Source organism: Crocodylus porosus, unplaced genomic scaffold (assembly GCF_001723895.1).
Source record: "Crocodylus porosus isolate Cpor-Errol unplaced genomic scaffold, CroPor_comp1, whole genome shotgun sequence".
NCBI classification, from domain to species: Eukaryota; Metazoa; Chordata; order Crocodylia; family Crocodylidae; genus Crocodylus; species Crocodylus porosus.
Genome location: NW_017728912.1, coordinates 19,821,890 through 19,842,592, shown reverse-complemented (window position 1 = coordinate 19,842,592; position 20,703 = coordinate 19,821,890). Strand labels below are relative to the sequence as shown.

Sequence of the window (20,703 nt, the reverse complement as noted above, 5' to 3'; positions counted from 1 at the left end):
GGATGCTTATCTTGCTGGGATCCTATGACCCCAGCTGACTTCCTGTCCTTTAGGCGGGGGGCTGGACTCTGAGGTCCTTTCCAGCCCTAATGTCTATGAAATAAGGGAGCCATGTGGGGACCCTGACTTGGAAAAAATCCCATCCCACTTCACCGGTCCTGCCAGGAGGAGGTGGCCATGTGTCTACAGCTGGAACCCTCCCAAATTGCCAGAAAAATGGTCCCTACCCATCTGGAACCCTGCACTTCTCCAGGTTGGCCCAGAGGCGTGCAGGGGGTGTAATACAGCTGTGCCATGATGACGGGGCTCTTTGGACTTAGGGAGCCTTGCCACTATGAGAGCATGGTCCCACACCCCTTGCACTAGTTTCACCCAGAGGAGTGCATGAAGCAGAGACTCTTCTCCTGGGGGTGGGAACTGGGAGTGTTCCTGCCAGGGGAGAATAGCACCCTGTTCCTTCAAACATTTGTTTGGTGGGATGAGCAGTGGAGACATTATACAAAGGCTGAAACCCTCCCAGCTTACTGTCCTGCCCTGTCGCCAGTTGCTCATGGGAGAACTATACAGACAGTTCAGGGAAGTGTTTCAAAAGGATGTTTCAAAGATGTTTCTCACTTTTGAGGGTCATTTTTTAAGTGATCCATTTTTAGTTATACATATCTGTATTCTCCTGAGACACCAGCAGTAACAATATCTAACCTGGGTCACTGGTGAACTTTCTATTTCGTTTCTAGACCTACATCTTTATATATGAAAGTTTGCTGAAAAAGTATCTTTTTGGAAGGTAAGGACTGAATTACTTTAGTTCTGGTTGATTTTAAAAAAAAAAATGCTTTTCAGTGGCTTTCTTTTAGGCCATTGCAATTGATAATAGTTCATAGTTTCATAGTAGGTAGCGTTGGAAGAGTCCTAAGCAGATCATCAAGTCCGACCTCCTGCCATGGGCAGAAAAGAATTCTGAGGTCAAACGACCCCGGCTAGGTGATTGTTTAGCCTCCTTTTGAAGACCCCCAGAGTAGGAGCGAGCACCACTTCCCTTAGAAGTTCATTCCAGATCCTAACCGCCCTGACTGTGAAGTAGTGCCTCCTGATATCTAGCCTGAATCTATTCTTGGTCAATTTATGACCGTTATTCCTCATTACTCCCGGTAGTGCTCAGGGGAACAGGGACTCTCCCATTGCCATCTGGTTCCCCTTGGCAAGTATGTCGACAGCCACCAGATCTCCTTTCAGCCTTCTCTTATGGAGGCTGAACAGGTTCAGGTCCCATAACCTTGGCTCATAGGGCCTGCCCTGCTGCCCCCTGATCATGCGAGTGGCCCTCCTCTGGACCCTCTTGATGCTGTCCACATCCCTCCTGAAGTGCAGCGCCCAGAACTGGATGCTATACTCCAACTGCGGCCTGACCACTGTTGCACAGAGGGGGAGGATCACCTCCTTGGACTTGCTCGTGATGCATCTGTGGATGCATGACAAGGTGCAGTTAGCTTTCCTAACCACGTCCCAACATTGGTGGCCCATGCTCATTTTGGAATCAATGATGACACCAAGATCCTTTTCTGCCTCTGTTCTGACTAGAAGGGAATTCCCCAGCCTGTAGGTATGCTGCTGGTTCTCCCTCCCCAGGTGCAAAACCTTGTATTTGTCAGTATTGAATCCCATCCTGTTCTCATCCGCCCACCCCTGTAACCTATCTAGATTTAGTTGCAGCCTGTCCTTCTCCTCCAGCGTGCCCACTTCTCCCCACACTTTAGTGTCATCCGTGAATTTGAACAAGATGCTTTTCACCCCCTCGTTCAAGTCGCTGATGAAGATATTTAACAGTGCAGGTCCAAGGACCGAGCCCTCGGGACTACACTGCCCACATCCCTCCAGGCTGAAAAAGATCCATCCACCACCACTCCCTGGGTGTGGCCCTCCAGCCAATTTGCAACCTATCTGACTGTGTAGGCATTGATGTCACAGTCACCTAACTTCTTAACGAGAATGGGGTGAGAGACCATGTTGAAGGCCTTCCTAAAGTCCAGAAAGACTATATCCACTGTGACACCTGCATCCAAGGACTTTGTGATCTACTTGTAAAAGGCCACCAGGTTGATCTGACAGCATGATCTCCCCTGCTGGTTCCTCGCAGATGTGCTCCTGGATAATTTTCTCAAAGAGCTTCCCCGGGACCAAGGTAAGACTAATGGGCCTGTAGTTTCCTGGGTCCTCCTTCCTCCCTTTTTTGACAATGGTGACCACATTGACCCTTTTCCAGTCCTCTGGCACCTTGCCAGAGCACCACGAGTGCTCGTAAAGCTGTGCCAAGGGTCCCCCAATGACCTCTGCAAATTCCCTCAGCACTCTGGGCTGGAGATTGTCAGGACCTGCTGACTTGAACACATCTAGATGCATCAGAAGTTCTCTGACTAGGCCCTCACTGACCCTGGGCCTGGCAGCCCCTCCCCTGGGTCTGTTGGGGATCCCAGCGTGGGGGATGGCCCAGTCCCTGCTCAAAAAGATGGAGGAAAAGAAATTGTTAAAGAGGTTAGCTTTGTTGTCTGGTGTGACCACCAGATTTCCTAGTGCATGCTCCAGGGGCCCTATGTTACCCGGTACCTTCTTTTTACCCCCTGTGTATTTAAAAAAGGACTTCGTCTTGTTCTTGATCTGGGTCGCTAGTCCCAGTTCCTTCTCTGCCCTAGCCTTCCTGACAGCCCCCCTTACAGTCTTGGGCAGTGGAGGAATAATCTTCCTTGGTGATGGTCCCTCCTTTCCATTGGGTGTACACCTCCTTTTTAGCTTTGAGACATTCGTGGTTGCTTTTGGTGAGCCAAGGGGGCTTTTCAGCACTCCTGCCCCCTTTGATCTGTGGGGGGATTGTCACCGTTTGGGCTTGGAGGATCGTCTCCTTAAGGAACGACCAGGAAGATACTCTTGTGAACTCTTGATTATTTTCTTAGCTAACTGTGAATTAGTTAACTAAACCTGTAAATCTTATTTAAATCATAAAATGAACCTAAGAGATTGTTGTTGTACATTGACAATGATAAATTGCAGAAATGCTTCCACCCAGGAATACTACTGGAGCCTTTAAATATCTAGAGCCTTTTTTTGTCAAACTTACTGGAGATAGGGCTGGGGATTTGAAATTTTAGTTAGGTATTTTGTTAGGTTTCATTGTAATGAAGTTTACTGTCTCTTACTGATGGGTTACAAATAATTTAGTTTGGGTTTTTTTGTTACTGCAGCTTTTACACTCTTTCTTGCCATGCATTTTGAAAGAAGGAAAACATCTGATGATTTAGAACAGACTGCTGGTAATACTAAAACTGTTTCAATCTAGGAATAAAGCATTCTAGTTTTTTTTTCATAGGAGATTTGAAATCCTGTGTATTAGCTGAGCCTGTCTCCATGTCTGGTCTTTACATTTATTTAATGCTAGTTTAAAAATAAATTGGCAAATACAGGTTTTTGTATTGTAACATTTAGAGATGAAGCCCTACAAAACACAATTTCTGGATTGTGCAAAGTCTTTTACTTACTAAGTCTCATTCAGAATACTCCTTGTTATTAGAGGATCATAGACATTTTGCACTTGTACATAGAAACTTAGAAAATTTCTTTGTAGAATAGAAAGCTGTTAAAAAAAATCAAATGTTAGGTGTTTTAAGTATTTAGATAAAGCAACAAACCCCAGAGAGGGGGTGCACATTTTTAGAGTATTTGTGCATTGTTGGGTCTGTCCTTTCAGCCATGCAAAAAGTGCATTGGGAGTCTATTAGTAACACCATTAAAACTTTGTTATTGGAATATGGCTAATTAATTGAATATCTCATTTTTAAAAAATTTGGAACTGTACGCCAACATGAGCTTGCACTGATGAAAACAATGCATCAGTATTTCTGTTTGTATTTTTTTTTTTTTTTTAAATGGCTTTTGAGCTATGTGGACTCTGTTGTTCCCCAAAAGCCCAGTTGCCATTTTAGCAGCAATTTATGGCCTAACACTTTCATCTCATCTTTTTGTATTAAAAAGAGTGGGAGCTATTCAGTAGTCCATGTTATAACAGAAAAATAGTGCATTGAAAGGACAGCTAGCCACTTCAGAAAATGAGTTTGTTTTCCCCTTTCTATTCACCTCTTTCTTTCTCGACAGGGAGCTTTACCTTTGTCCCTTTTATTAGCTTTCTTGCTTGCATACTGAACATAATAGATTGTGATTTCAAAGAGGCTCCGTCAAACTAATCAGACTGCACCTTGGGTCCATAGCCAAGCACTAATAGGGTTCTATTCATAGTTACAGTACCCTTCAAATTCATCAGTGTTTTAATTTGAAGAATTTTCTCAAACTGTTTAACAGTCATTTTTCTGTGGCTTGTTCTTTAAAATGATATACACAAAATACAATATTTTCATTTACCTTTTATTTTATGCCAAACACACATTAAACACAAAAAAAAGTTAAGGCATAAATCAACAGTTCAGTAATTATGAGTTCCCCTTTTGTTTATGGCTTGTTGCTGTGTTGTCATGCGTTGTCTCCCCTGGCTAAATGCTATAGTCACCTGGGCAATAATTGTATAGTAGCTCAGCATGATCCAAACTATGGGGATCCTTTGGTGTCATTATAAATTGGTTCTGATAAAAAAAGAACACCACAGTAGAATAATGCTACTTTCATATAGGACTGACCTGTCTAGAGGAGTCATCATTTTTACTATGGGCCTTTGTATAAAAACAGGGATGTTGCATTGTCAGTTCTCAGTTCCTTAATACCTCAGCCAAGAATCCCAGTATGTTTAACTTGTACTGTTGCACTTGTGCTTAGCATAGTTTCATTGGTTAGTCCAACTTATCAACCTTCTAATGCAGCAGGCCACTGCTTGTGTCCCAGTCCTCTATCACCCCCCTCCAACATACCTAGGCCTCTGCATGATGCCTCTACCATCTGTCAGAGTCTTTGCCCTTTGGCGTTGATTCCTGTCCCCAGTAGTGGTGAGGAGTGCCAAATTCAGCAGCAGTGGTGAGCAGCACATGGTCTAGGGGATGAAATGGGGCTGTGAGCAGGATTGGTGGCATGGTGTAAGACAGAGGGGGACATGCTGAACTGAGCTATCATACTGTCATTCCCCAGTGCTTCAGGTCAGATACAGTCTGCAGGCCATAGGTTGCCAACCTCTGTATAGAGCAGTGAATGGAAATGAAGGGGTGTCTTAGGTACTGTTCATTTTATAGTTAGGCTCGTATAGAAGATGAAACTGTTTCACGTTTCTCACTTTTTAGGAATTCATAAAGTAAGATAATACTTTCTTTCATTCACTGGCAGACTACTTTGAATGAAAGATCTTATTTTTCCTTCTCATTCAGGCGAGAGGTATCCTTAGTATGACATACCAAGCAGTGCCAATTTTTATTATTTACTTTTCTGCTATAGATTCTTTTCCAGCAATGTGTTTTTGTTTTGTGTTTTTGTTTTGTTTTTTGTTGTTTTTTAAATACTCTTTAAAAATGTTCCAAATACAAATGTGACATGTAAGATTTCAGTCTTGGAGAAACCTTTTACAACATATCTTCAAATATCTAAGCTGAGTCACTGACGATCAGGTTTGGTGTATGTATACCAGTAATTCTCAAGGAGGGTGCCAGGAGGTGCAAGGAGAAATGTGCAGGCTTAGGTTCCTCTATACATGGCCACTGCCTACCCCTCTGGAAGGGGGCAAGCACCGTAGTAAATTAGCTTTTGAAATGGGGTACTGCTCAATTCACAGTAGTTATGGAGGGGGTGCCTCAAGTCAGACAATGGGTACCTTGAGTCTCAAAAGACTGAGGACCCTTGATTTATGCAAACGAGTTAAAACATTTCATTTTAATGTCTTCTGTTACTTAAATCATTCTGTCCCATCCATTGATTGGCTAGAATGTGCTTTTTTTGGTAGTTGCTGCTCATTGCTATCTTAGTGTTAGTGCACACAGGATTGCTTCTGTCTACTGTCTGTCATAGCAAAATGCCATAAAGAATACGTGTATAGTTCTAATGCAGATGTTTCTCTTTATTTCAGGTCCAGTGCAGCATCAGATGCAATTCTTCACTGGATATCCTCAAAATTATAGTGCTCCCTCAGGACACTATGCCCAAGTGCCCAGTAAAGCTATCCCTTCACAAGTAGATAATCAGTATGGAGCTGGTTACTACTCTACTGGCTATTCAGTACCGGCACAAAATGTTCTGACACCTTCTGTGGGTTCCAACCTGCTGAATGCACAGGGATCACAGCAGTCATACAACAAAGTTCCTCCTCATCCTGTAGAGTCAGCTGAAGGACTTGGACAAGGAGCAGTATCATCTACATCCTATTTACATACCAATATTCCACAGTCATATTCTGCCTTTGGTAGCCACTACAGTACTTCAGTCAGCTCTTCAGTTGCATCTCAGGGATTTCCCCTTAATACTGGTCATTATGCCATGCCTGTGGTTTCCAGTGTTGCATATCCTAGCCTTTCCTATCCTTCCATGGCTACTGCTAGTCCATATGGGCAGGTGTTTACTTCTCAGAGCCTTCCGGCTATTGGACAGTTTAAAGAGACGAATCCATTTTCTGGTCAAAGTACAGTTGTATCCCATTCACTACAACAAGTTCCTATGGGATATAATTCTACATCATGGTCCACTTCAGATGTTCAGTCAGCTCAAGACAGCCTCAGCAGAAATCACACTGGATCTTTGGCTAAAGCAAGCAACCAAACAAGTACAGGTACAGTATACCAAAGATGGGATACTTCTAAATGAAATGAAGCACTTTTCCAGGAAAATAGGTTATACTGATATGGCCTCTTAAAAATCAGGAAATATTTTAATAAATGTGTTACTGCTTACTTGTTTGCATGAATATATGGCCTCTATCTTAATTTGATCAACTTCTGTAATTTAATCGCCCTGTGATGATTATTTCTTTCGTGACCATAATCCTCTCCAGAGCAGCCAGAAGATTTCCATTGAAAGCAATGCAGGTGAGCTATAGAAAAGAGATGCTGTTTTGTGCAAATGTTGTTGGTAACAAATTTGGTGAAAGAATATATACAAGTTTCAGTTAACAGAACTGAAAGCAGCCTGTTTCATGACGTTTTATGGAGACTTTAACATCTAATAGATCCACAGTTCTAAAAAAGAGCATATTTTTCTCTCAACCAGCAATGCAGACAGAAAAACTCTGTTTTTAATTATATTCCAGCATGACTGATTCTTTCAAATTTTATCTCTAGTGAAATATAAAAGCTCCACAGTGTTGTTGAGGTTTTAGTTTGAGGAGTCAAAAGTTGGAAAGTGATGACTTGAATATATTTAACAACTTAGTTTTCTAAAAAATATTTTGGACACCTGAGACAACTGCTGATGGCACCTATTTTGTTTGGTAGGAAGTCATTTTGTCATCAGCACTACGATATTTCTACCTCCAGGTGGTATAGGTGGAAATATTAACGGTAATAAAACAGAGCCTGTTCTGTTAGGTATCTTCAGTTTTATTTGTGATTTTGTACTTGCTGAACTTCATGATTCAGCTCAATACAACGACCACTTTATAGAACACATGGGTGTTGGAAAATTGAACGGCATAACCTAATTTGTTTCCAAGTAGAGGCTTGCTAAAGGAGATTCTTGAGTAGAGATGCCTCTCAGGTTTCTTTTGTTTTAAAGATTTGACCTTGACCAGGAAAAGTGTTTAGCTCAGGTCAGACTCGGCTAAAACGTGAGTTAAACCTAAATTAAATTCACTTTTTTTTTTTTTTTTTTGATGGTAGAATGGCATTTTTTTTCAGTGAAATTTTAATGAATTAAATTGTGGTTTAGGATTCTGCCTCAGTGCTGGATTGAAGATCTGCTAGCATTTAAGATTTAAATCACTGGTCAGGAAGTTTCAGTTTAATCATTATTTTCTACAAAAAGTTCATTCTTGTTGTTTTGATATCCATAAATCATTTAACTTCTTGAAACTGCACTTTTAGAGAAAGGTAAGGGCTTGACTCTGTACACAAACTTGCAGAGAGATGAGGGCTGATGAGCAGGTAATCAGATCTGTTGTATTTAATCTCCATATACTGCTGTTAACAAGGATTTTATCTCTGGATTGGGGCTGGGACAAGCTGCCCAGCTAGGGCACAGGGGCACGTTATGCAGGGAGCAGGGCAGGGGGGCCGCAGAATGTGGGCGCAGCAGTGTTGGGAGCAGGAGCTCTGCCCTGCTGCCACTTGCCCAGCTGGGGCTGTGGGGAGTGGGGCAGGATGTGGGCGCAGCTTGCTCTGGGTGGAAGGGGTCAAGTGGCAGCAAGGCAGAGCCCCCGCAGATCCCCCTTCTGGGGCAGAGACAGGCACAGCCAGAGGAGCTGTGAGGGAAGTCCACATGGCTGCCCTGCCTGGCCCCATCCCCTGCCCAGCCCCAGCCTCTGGCACTTGGGGGAGGCGGGGAAAAAAGCATTCATTGGCTCTGGCAATAGGGATCAGGGGCTCTGAGGGCTCATGGCCAAGCCCCCCTGCGTAGTGCAGGGCAGTGAGGGGGCAGTGGGGATTGCCCCCCCCCACCTGGCACCCATGTGGCAGCTGCCCCATGGCATGGGTGCAGTGTGGCTCAGTAGGGCTCTGCGCGCTGCCTCAGAGCTGGGGTGGCTCTACCTGTTAGCCTCAGTCCAGCAGCACTCAGTCCCAGCTCCCAGACAGCATGAGGCGCCCTGGGACAGTGGCATAAAGAACATTGTTTTCTCAGATCTGCTTGTCTCTCTAATGCAGAAACCAATTAATGCTGTATTAAGATTGAGAGTTAAAAGCATTAGGGTCTCTCCACATGTGCGGGTAGAGGCACTGTGTGATCTAACATGCAGTTGAAATAGTCATTGACTGTGGTGTTCACAGTGCGCGTAGTGCAAGGAAACACTGCGGACACTGTGAACTCCTCACCTCAGGGGTCACAGCAGCAGCAGTGTTCTCTCCCTTGTCCCACAGTGATGTCAGCTGTGGGGCTTGCAGTGGGGGCAATGCGAGGAACCCTGCTGGTGCTGCAAGTCCACGTATCATGAGGTTCACAGCAGGGGCAGTATTCCTCTGCGAGCCCTCCAGCTGAATATGCTGCCCCACCAGGCCTTTTTTTTTTAAAAACTGGCTTGTGTTTAAACAGCCTCCTGGCTTATGTGCAAATAGTTACTCTTCACTATTGCTGTGTGTCTAGGAGGGTTCTTCCCAGACGGAGAAAACAAAGTTAACATATCTGTCCTCTATTTGGGTCTTACTTCTCTCTGTCTTAACCTCCTTCTCTGTCCTTCTCGCCAGACTGCTGTCCTGAGGCTTCAGTTTACCTGAAGGCTGCTTTGTCTCAACTTCTTCCCTGTCAGCTCCCTCCCTATAGCTGACTCCCTGAACAGCCTTCCTGGATGCTCTCAGCTGTTCCCAGTCTCACTCTGTTGGAGTCAGGAACTTCCATTTCTGGTTCGCCCTTTGTCTGCTCTGAGTCTCTCTCTGTCTAGCAGAGCTTATGTTCCTTCCTCCTGCCCTCCAGAAACACCGGGAGAGGAATGTGTGGCTGTTTAGCTTTGGCAATAGGACAGCTTCTTGCAAGCACCCTTCAAACCCTGGTGTCTTACTCTCTGCCACTTCACTTCTCTTCACTTACTGCGTTAATTGAAAGTGTGGCTGTTTGTTTCCCAGTTAGCAAGTCCAGGTGTGCTGACTTGCCACAGAATTTTGGGCTGAAGCGATGCCCCCCACCTGCTGTGAATACACAGACAGATTGGGGGGGGGGGTGGCGGCTCCAGCCAGTGATTTGCATCTGCACACTGTGTTCAGCCCCTCTCCCCCAGCACCGCTCTGTTTTTGGCCAGTGTGCTGCAGGATGGGAGAGGCCTGGTAAGTGTGCCACCAGAACCAAAAGGTGAAATACTGAATTCATGGCATGATTACAACAAGCTACAAAGTTAAGACACAGTCTTTACAGAATAACTTGGTAGTTTATTGCTTGCTTTATCATACCATTAATTGGTTGAACGTGTAGCTGTGTCACAACTTAAGGCATGATTACCTATTAATGATGCCTTAAGCATAATCTGTGGAAGGGGCCTAAGTCTGCCAACTGAATGTTTTAAAGGTCCCACAATTTTAATCTGCTGCTGGGTTTTTGGTTATAACCATGTTGGTCTAAGGACATAGGCAGGCAAAGTTCTATGAGTAGATGTGATACCTTTTATTGGACCAGCTGAATAGCTGGAAAAAAGTTCTTGGCAAGCTTTCATGTACTATTCAAACAGAGACTCCCTATACCTGAAGAAGGGTGATTGCACCCAAAAGCTTGCTAAGAACTTTTTTCCAACTGCTCAGTCTTATAAAAGAAATCACATCTACTCATAGAACCTTACCTGCCAGAATTTAATACTAAACTTAACTATAAAATTGTTCAGTCAGATTAACATCATGGAAGCAGCTAGTCTGTCTGTGGCAGTCTGTTTTGTGCTTATTCAAATTTTTGTAATTTTATGCCTTACAGTTTTTTCATTTAAATGGAGTTTTCTTGGTAGACCTGTGACGTCGCTTGTTTGCTCATAAGAATGTTGTCTCCAAGGAGCTCTTCTTTTACGAATGGAAAAACAGAACTAACAAAAACCTAAACAAGAACATTAAGATGTCAAATTTTTGTGGTATTTGCTTAAGTAGTCATTGCTTATTTTAAATGTAATAGTTTTCATGCATCGTATCTTCTTTGGCAATCCTTCACAGTTGAGGATGACTGTCTTTCATTAATGCCTTACTTTCACATCCAAAGATGGCTGACAAGCCCAATCCGAGATCGACAGGCTGTTGCAACTTGGGCACGTATTGCCATGTAGGGGTTAGTGGCTCTGGATTCTTGATGTGGTTCATGATGCTGTTTTCTGCCACTCCTGCTTTTCCATCTCCTGTTATTGTCTTGATGATTCAAAGTACTGAAATCCTTGCAGCAGACTCTTCTTCCATTTGGGGCAGTCCTGGGTGATAGTCTCCCATGAGTTGATGTGCATATTACATTTTTTTTTCAAGTTGGCCTCGAGGACATTCTTGAAGTGCTTTATTTGCCTTTCCCTTGAGTGCATGTCTTGACTGAGATGGGAGAATAAACTTGCTTTGGAAGTCTGGAGTTGGGCATCTGGATGAAGTGGCTGGCCCAGTTAAGTTGATATTGGGTGAGCATTGCCTTGATGTTCATCATGTTTACTTGTGAGAGGATGCTAATGCTGGTGCATCTATCTTCCTACTGGATTTAAGGGATCTTCTAGAGGCAACCCTGATGGTACTACTCCAGTGACTTAAGGTCTCTCCTGTAAGCTGTCCACATCTCAACTCTGTACAATAAGGTAGAGATCACAACTCCTTGATAAACCATGAGTTTGGTTTCAGATCTGATGTCATGATCCTGAAACGCTAGTTTCCTCAGGCATCTGAGGGCTGCACTTGCACATTTGAAGTGATGTTGGATTTCTTAGTCAGTGTCAGCCTTCTGCGAGAGATGGCTTTTGAGGTATGGAAAATACTTAACATTCTTTCGAGTCTCACTGTGAATCTGAAATACCAGAGCTGGGGACTGCTTATAAAGAGCTAGGTGAAGAAGGACCTCAGTCTTCTGAATATTAAGCATCAGTCCCATTTTCTTGTATGTCTTGGTAAAGATGTTGACACTTGCCTGAAGGTCTCCTGAGGTGAGAACAGATTACAGCATCATTAGTGAACTGGAGCTTGATAATTGAGATTGGGGTGGTCTTGGTTTTGGCTCAGAGTTGGCTGAAGTTAAACAGCTTACCCTCCATTCAGTAGTCTAGCTCCACTCCAACTGGAATCTTGTTGGTGGTCAGATGTAACGAGGAATGTCGAGAAGAGTATTGGAGTGACGATGCAGCCTTGCTTAACCCCCGTCTTTAACCTCAAAAGAATCTGTGATAAATCCATTATTGAGAACCACCACTTGTATACTGCCATGGAGCAGACAAAGAATGGTGACGAATTTCAGTGCGCATCCATACTTCAGACAAATTCTGTACAGTGCTTCTTGGTTGACAGAGTCAAAGGTTTTTGTCAGGTCAAAGAAAACCATGTAGAGAGGTTTGTGTTTTTTCCCAGCATGTTTTCTGCAGCTAGTGAGCTGTGACGATCATATCAGTTGTGCCTCTTGATGCCTTACACCCACAATGAATTTCTGATAACAGCAAGCAGAAGGAGGCGGTTCGGGGGGATTCTCACAATGATCTTGCCTGGGGCTTACGATCCCTCTATAATTGCCAGTCAGACATGTCTCCTTTTTTGAAGATTGTCATGATGATGGTGTCCCTGAGGTCATGTGGGATTTCCTTGTCATTCCAAATCCTTAAGACAACATTGATCTTCTGTTGGCATTGTTTCTGCTGCAGCCATCATTTGAGAGCTGGTCTGAGTGGCAAGCAAGCGGATGAGTTTGTGATCTGCCCAACATTTGTCAGATCCTAGCATAGCTTCGGTAATGCGGACGTGTTTGAGATCCTGGGCACAGACAGTGACAGTCAGTTAGGTGCCAGTGCTTATATCATGGGTGTTGCCATGATGCCTTGCGCTTGTTTTTTCTGGCAGAACAGGGTGTTTGGAAATGGTGAGTCCATGTTCTATGTATCTGGTCAAGAGAAGGATGCCATTGGAGTTGATCTTTCCTACTGATTCCTTGCTGATGGTTCTGTTCCAGAAGTTAGAGTCCCTTTCGACTCTGGCATTGAAATTGCTGAGAAGAATAAGTTGGTCTCCCTCCAGGATGTCAGAAAGTACTTGGTCAAGGTTAGCGTAGAGTTCCTCCTTGGTTTCATCAGTGGCATTAAGAGTCGGGGCATACATGCTGATGACAGTGCCATATTGGCTCCTTGCTGGTTTAAGATGGAGAGTCATGAGGTGTTCATTAATTGTGGTAAGGAACGCACTGAGTTGATTTTATGAGCTCATTTTTGATGGCAAAACCAATTCTGTGAATCCAGCATTCTCCTTCCTGTTTGAGAAGAAGATATAACTGCCTCCATGTTCTTTGAGCTGCCCATCTCCTGCTCATTGGGTCTTGTTCAGTGCAGCAACATTGATACATCTCCTGAGTTCCTGAGCCATGACTGTAGTGTGGTGCTCTGGGTATTCACTATTAGAATTGTCTGTGGAGGGTACTTGTGTTCCAGGTCCCAAAATTATTTGTGTGTCTTCGTTGATTTCGACATCAATAGAGGTGATTCCACTGGACATGGTTATCCATTCAGCAAGAAGGTAGACAGACTATGTTTAAAGTACTTTTTGTAGCCCCCTCCCCAAGTTGGGTGAGCAGAGCAGATTCTGAAGAGGGCAACTCAGTTACAGCTGCCAAATTGCACTTCTAATGTATCATGTAAAATTATATGCTTATACCTTATATAAACTAGGGGTGTCAAAGGTGTAGCCTGTGGGCTGGCCCAGAGACCTTCATCTGGTCCATGGAGCCAAATGAATTTGACACCCCTGATATAAACTGGGTGTAAAATTGTAAATTTCTTGATTCAAACATTATTTCCAGGGAGAGGGCAGGAAACAGATTTCGGTTTAGATTTTAACAAATGTAATACTTTATCGATTTTTTTTTTTTTTTTTAATAAGCTGTTTGATGCAGAAAAAGTCTAGTTGAGGTTTTCTTTTCTTTTTTGTCCAGTGGTTTTTTGCTTTCCAACTACAGCTCTTAAATGATCTTGTAATTGAAATGTTAAATAATAGTATGGTTCTTGACTTTCGAAGGGTGATAGAGAGAATTGGTTAATGTGGTACTATTTAACTGAAAATTATGCATAAGCATTTATAGTTATATTAGTGCTTATTCTTGTATAGTACTCCTTTTCTACATCAGTAGAAAAATATAGCAATACCACACTATTTAAATGCAGCATAAGTATTTATAATCAGTAGTTGATCCAAAGATTTTATTTTCTCAGGAAGTGTACCCAATTTAATTTTGTCATGCCCTTGGATACTTCATATTAGCACATTCAGCAACAATTTTCCAAATGCACAAGAAGACTGCTCTCAACACTAAATGCCTAAAAGCCAGTTTTATAATTAAATTGCACCGTTGATGGAGCCTAAGATAAACGGTGCTTAATAAATAATATCCAGTTTGACTTTAAATTTCAGCCTTTTGCTGAGACTTGCAGTTTCTCAAGAATGCTCAGCACCTTTTGTAACCATAACTGAAGTGTGGCATTGCATCAGAAATACAGTTTTTATAATAATCGCCCATTTGAAAGGATAGCAGCAGCAGCTGTTCTGCTGTAAACAAGTCACTTGGGGGAAAGGGTACTGTGACAGTTTTATTTACTCTGAGTTGTCAATGAATACCGTGAGTGTTTTCATATGGAGTAGCCTTTATATTTGGTATTTCTGAAGAACGTTGCAGTGACTTACTAAAAGTATTGTTTGATCACTAGTCTGAGTAGATCTTTTTCCTTGTTTGCTTGGCTACATGACATATGTCTTGGTACCTGCCTTTAAAAAGGTAGGTGCCAACTTCACCATTATGTCTAAATGAAGGATGTACTTCCACGTGACAACATTTTTTGCAGTATTAGGAGATGATCATTATAGACATAAATTTACTATGCAGAAAACTTTATGCCTCTAATGATTTATTTCCACACACATTCATTTTGAAATGGTGTGAAAAAATAAAGCACCAAAATGTAGGAAAAAAATGACATTTAAATAGCTATTTTGTGGATTCCTGAAAATTGCCTAAATCAATTTTAGTAATGCACAAAAGGAAGCAGGTTTTTGTAAATGATAGCTGTTTCACAAGATGTGATTACCTTTCCTATAAACCTCATGCTACTTTATACAGAAAAATTGTCACTTAAATAACCTGCAAGTGTTCCAAGGTCTACTAGAGTTCTTAAACATGCTTTCTGGGAACGTCTGTAGACTTAAATGATTATTTTGATCCACGTGTGCATATGAATTTCAGGGGTTGGGGGGAGGGCAGGTAATGGAGATGTACTCTGATAGGGCACTCCAAGTTTGTTAGATTTAACACTAAGAACAGAAAAATGAAGGTGAAACTCTAGATTTAAAATATGTCTAAACAAGGCCTAGACAATGTCCAAAGGAGGATACAGTCTGAAGATTTTTGAGCAGTATTAGGTTTCAGCTGATGAGCTCCTTGGAAAATGTAGGAAACGGGTAATGGTCTGCAATTAATATTAAGGCTGCTTGCAAACATTAAAAAAACACAAAAAACCGCAGCACTTTAAACTCTGTGCACTCCTGCTCCGAGCCTACAAATGCCCAGATGAGGCAGCATGTTAGTTGGGCTGGGTGCTTTAGTGCAGCATTTTTTTGTGCTTTTATCTAATACCTGATTGAATCAGCTCTAGCTAAAAGTGTGAAAAAGCCCCACTGAAGCAACCAATCTATATAGATGCTGCATAGCCATGTTGAACTAATGCGCTGCTCCTGCTTCTGGTAAAGCAAGCTGTTTTTGTTTTTTAACGTCTGCAAGCCACCTAAATTTTTATGTTCAGGGGAAAAAATATTAATTAAACTTGCTTACCTGAGGAAGGCCATGTTTGCAACAGACTTTAATTGACAAAGCTATGTCAATCAGTAGCCTGATGAAGTGAGATTTGTTTTTTGGGTAGATAAAAGTTTAGTTTAAATTAAAACATCCTTTTTTTTAAAAAGAAAGCCAATTGACATATGCTTTGTTAACTAAAATACTACAATTTATTTTTTTCAAACATTCAAATTAGAAAAATAATACATATTTGCTACCAGATTTTAAAGCAAGTAAAACCATTGAGCTGGTGAAAGTCACAGGCTCTAAAGCAGAACTAGATTTTCTTAGAAGTCATAAATCGGCTTTTGGCAGTCCTATCATTTTCTATATTACAGTCTATTCAGCTAATGATAAACTATTTAGTTGCTAGTTCATTTAATGGTGAGCAACTGGCAAGGAATTGCAAAAACATGGAAGCTTTTTTTTTTTTTAAATGTAAGTAAGTTTTGAATAGATGAGAGTGAAGTGATGAAACTGAAATACTTTGTTTCTATTCAAAATCATTTCAATTCACTGGTTACAGATAATACTTCCTTTGTTTACTGCCAGTTATTTTTAATGTAAAACATGTTTTGACAAATTACCTATGTGTCCAACATACTTGATATATTTTTCTATAATCAAAAGAAGTCAGAAAAAAATTGTGCGTTTTAAATTTTAGTTTCCAAAATGCAATTTCATACCGAGGGGGGTGTAAAAAAAAAAAAAAAATGTAAACCATTTCCTATATAAGAAATGTTATTCATCATTTTGTAGTAAAGTAACTATTAGGAATATAAATTCTATAATTTTTAAAATAATTATACAAAAACATGCTGGATAATAAAGAGCAGCAGATATTATTTAAAGGCCATATTTACTTGTAAATCAACTTGCCATATTGGCTTCTCAAAGTATAAATACAGTAGAAGATATTAAAACTGATCATTTAAATCAAGGTTTCATCTTTGCAGATTTAAATCATGATTAAAATTAGTGACTTAAATCAGTTTTTAATTTGAATAAATCCACCTAGTTTGCAATCGTCATGGCTTTTTAAGCTGGGAAAAGTCAGCAAAAATAGTTTTTCTTGTTGCCACTTATTTTACTTGGGAATTAGCGTTGCCAATATAAGAGTCATTTGTACTGAAGATGGCTTTGCCATCACAGGTATATTTACAGTATAGCTGTAATAATTTCTAGCCAGAGTTCCAGTTTCATGTTTAAATGCATGAGGGATAAATCAGCCTTTGAATATGTGGTAAACACTAGACACTTTTTTTTCTTCTTGGTCACAAGGCCACTGTTTGAAGTACAGTTTATATTAACATGATTTGTAAACCTTTAAAATTACCTTTGAAATGTCATGCACTTGTACACTGAACTGTCTTTCAAAGTTGATGAGACTCTCAAAGTGACAATTTCTGGGTTATTGTTAGTTCTGGAGTGGTGTTGTAGCAGTGATGATCCAGGAAATGTGCAAGAAGCAAGTTTTTTTTTTTAGGGGTGTACCGTTAAAGATTTTCTTGGTTGATACCAATAGCTTGATTATTAACCAGACATATCGGCCAATACCAAACTGATAACCGATTTACAGGCATGTAGCCAGGCAGTGTGGAATAGTGCCTTGCAGGTAAGTCTGTGGAGAGGAAGGGGTGTGGGCAGACTGAGACTCCCATAGTGAGGGAGAGAGTGGGGCAAGGCAGGGCTGGGAGTGCTGCCAAGGGAAGGTGGTGAATGGGACCCCAGTGCCAGGAGTAGGATGGAGTTGCAGGGCAGTGGGAATGGGGGATAGCTCCCTGCCGCTGTGCTCTCCCCTGGGGGAGGCATGGGGAACCATGTGCCGTCCCCAGATTTGTGCACAGGACAGAGGCGGGCTTGGGGTCAGGGGTGGTGCCAGCCTCTTCCTGGTAGGGGGGCTAGGCTAGGGCTGAGCTCAGAGTGGGCGGGAGCATGGTGGGCTTAGTTGCGTAGGATAGGTGGTGATGCTGGGAGGGGTGGCTATGCGGGGTGGGGCTAAGGCAAACTTTGGGATAGTTATAGCCCTCTCACACCCTCCTTTAGCACTGCTCCTGCTCACGACTCTACTCTGCTGCCTTTCCTTTGAAAGCCCCCCGCTGCAGGGTGGGCAAGGAACACACAGCTGGCACAGGGCTCCCAAGGGAAAGGCAGCAGAGAGGAGAGCCCTGAGCAGGAACAGCACTAGAGTTGGATTTGGGGAGACTATAGCCACCCCAAAATTTGCCTTAACCCCTCCCCCCCGTAGCCACTCCTCTCAGCGCCACCACTCCCCCTCGGACCGCATAGCTGAGCCTGCCCTGTTACTGTCCACTCTGAGCCCAGTTCCCGCACTAGGAAGAGGCAGGTACCATCCCTGTCCCCAACCCCACAGCAGGCAGCCTGCCTTCATGCTGTGCACAAATCCGGGCCAGCACATGCCCCCCAATGTCTCCCCCAGGGGTGTGTGCAGCAGCAGGGAGGCACCCCCCACCTTCCCTTGCCCTCTGTGCCCCCTGGACAAGCTGCCTGGGGCTCTGTCCCACTCCCAGCCCCTACCCCACTTCCTCCCTCATTGGGGGGGGCCTCGATCTGCCCCTCCACCCCTTTTCCCTGTCACAAGGGAAGCTTCAGGGAGCTGCCTTCTGTGCTACTCAGCTGCATTCCCGGCCATGCGCATAGCTGCTGTGCACATGCATGTGGTATCTGGGAAGCCCCAGCCAGAAGGCCTATTGTACTTACCGGTGACATTATCGGCTACACTGGCCAAAAAAACCCAATAGTCAGTAATATTAATTTTCCTTTTATCAGTGCCAATCTGCTATGCAACCAATATATTCGTGCACCTCTATTTTTTTTTATATCTTTTATTGGACCAACTATATGGTTTGGGCAGATGTTAAACAAGCCTTTGGGCACAAAGTGAAATTATGTTGGAATTTTCCTTTAATCCATGCTAATTTTAGAGTTTTTAATGTTACTGCCACCTGACAGGTCAGCTGTTTTCAAGGGGTGTTCTATGGTATTTGTTAGCTAGAGTATCTGGGAAGAGGCAGCTAATGAAGCTTGCCCAGGATAAGCTAATAAAAAAATATGTACTTTAACAGATGTTTAGTCCAGCTTTATCTGGGGCTTGATTGCTACATCCTAGGTTAATCGCTACTTGAATTGGTACATCATCTCCTTGTCAGCTAACCTGTCCTATTCAGCAAAATTAAAACCACAGTACGTTGTACTTCATAAGGTAATTCTTTCAAAACTGGGGTATCACAGCTGCCACAATCTCCCAGACTCCAGGGTGTGTGAAATCCCAGGGCCTGGGGGATTACGGCAGCTGTGATCTTTCAGGCCTGAGGATTTCACGTGTACCCAGGGCAGCTGTGGCCCCAGTTGCAAAGACCCAGCATCCATAACTACAGGACTGTGGGTCCTATTGCTGCCAGGACCAAGCATTGGCAGCTGCTGGGGCTGAGAGTCCCCTCAGTTGCAGGACTCCCAGCCCTGGCTGGGCATGGTGCACCCCTGCTACTAGGAGTCCTGTCAGCTGATGGCTCCCAGCTGCACCCTGCTACACATGCAAATTAAACCTTGATAGCAACCAGCTATAAAGTTAGTACACATTTTCAAGGTTCATTTTATAGCAGGTTGGAACTTTTTAGAGCTTATAGCTACTTAGCACATGTAGCTAGTCTCAAGGTAATTGCTCACTTCCAGTTAATTGTGTGGTACCTATAACGTGTAGAAGGGGCCTATGTGCCTTAGCTGGAGAGTAACAGATGAGAGAGAGGGGCCTGAGAGGTGAATCTGTGGAAGTGTGTAGTTTTTGGTAGTTGAATCTAGGCTCATTTAACATTAATCTGCCTATGTAAAGTTTTCACTATGAAAGTATTTTAACTGCTTTACTAGCTCAGAACACAGTAGTCTTTTCATCTTAATGGAAAAGTAACAGAAGAGCTTTTTAATTGGAAAAAATGGCCTCCTCAGCAGTCTAGAGCTATTACTTTTTTGAGGTAGTTTTTCTTACATACTACACAGCTTAACAATTCCCTTGTATTGTCTTTGATATAAGTAAAATTTTCTGTTGCTTTCCCACTCTTTCAGTTGGTGGTGTTGATTCATCGCACTTTGTAAGCCAAAATGTTCGATTTATCAAGTCAGGTGTTGGATCGTCTGTTTCTTCTGCTGTGACCTCTTCAGTAAGAACACCTGTAGACCATTCAGCTGAGCCTGGGCCTGTGCCATCTGTCTCAAAGCCGTCGGAGTCTCTGCTTCAAGAAGGTACTAAACATTGATTTTAGAACATAGACTGGTATTTTAAGATTTCTGGTTTTTTTTTGAAAATGTCAGTTTATTTCCTACCTGGTTATATTTTTACTAAGGATTCTGGTAGGATGTTTTTAACTTCTTAATGCATCCCTGTCCCCTTTTGGCTGACCTATGAAAGGGCAGCCCTTCTTTCAATCTTTCGGGGTATCAAACTATGTTTCTCTCTCTCATGTTTTTCTTCCCTCTTTTATGTTCCCATTATCTCCATCCCATCATTGGATTTATTTGTTTTTATTTCCCCATTTTATCTTTGTTACTTTCTTCTAGTTCCTTTTGTTCTCCAAAAAGGCTATTGGCTGTTTTGTGTCATAAATATAATGATCATCAAGTGGCTACATACAAATTTTTAAAATTTCTCAAATGCTTTTAAAATCTTAATGTTTGGCTTTATAGGAATGCTTTTCATTCATAGAACTCCAAAACCCTTTTACATAAACGTCATAATTCCTAATTTTTATTGATGAACCAAAAGAGCCAGTGGGCCATTTAAAGTAATTCCCTTATCTGCTAAGCGATCTTTTATCTCCCAGACAGAGAGAGAAAACTGTTGTATGTAAAGCACTATCCACATAAAGGCTTGAAAACCAATTCATAGATTTCATAGACATTAGGGCTGGAAGGGACCTCGGGAGATCACCAAGTCCAGCCCTCTGCCCAAAGGGCAGGAAGTCAGCTGGGGTCATAGGATCCCAGCAAGATAAGCATCCAGTTTACTCTTGAAGGTGTTCAATGTAGGTACTTGAACCACCTCCGCTGGCAGATTGTTCCAGACCTTGGGGGCTCAGACAGTAAAGAAATTCTTCCTTATGTCCAGCCTGAAACAGTCTTGCA

The 20,703-nt window shown here is 42.5% G+C and overlaps 1 protein-coding gene across 1 annotated transcript in view; it reads left to right on the top strand.

Annotated features, from left to right (window-relative positions):
- The first annotated feature begins 6,018 nt into the window (after positions 1-6,018).
- The window catches only part of SEC24B (SEC24 homolog B, COPII coat complex component), an 84,393-nt gene continuing 69,708 nt past the window's right edge, over positions 6,019-20,703 (top strand). Inside the window, exons 1-2 of the mRNA XM_019533962.1 lie at positions 6,019-6,739; positions 19,648-19,824. Coding sequence (XP_019389507.1) covers positions 6,019-6,739; positions 19,648-19,824 — 898 coding nt within the window. The remainder of the gene's footprint in view (positions 6,740-19,647; positions 19,825-20,703) is intronic.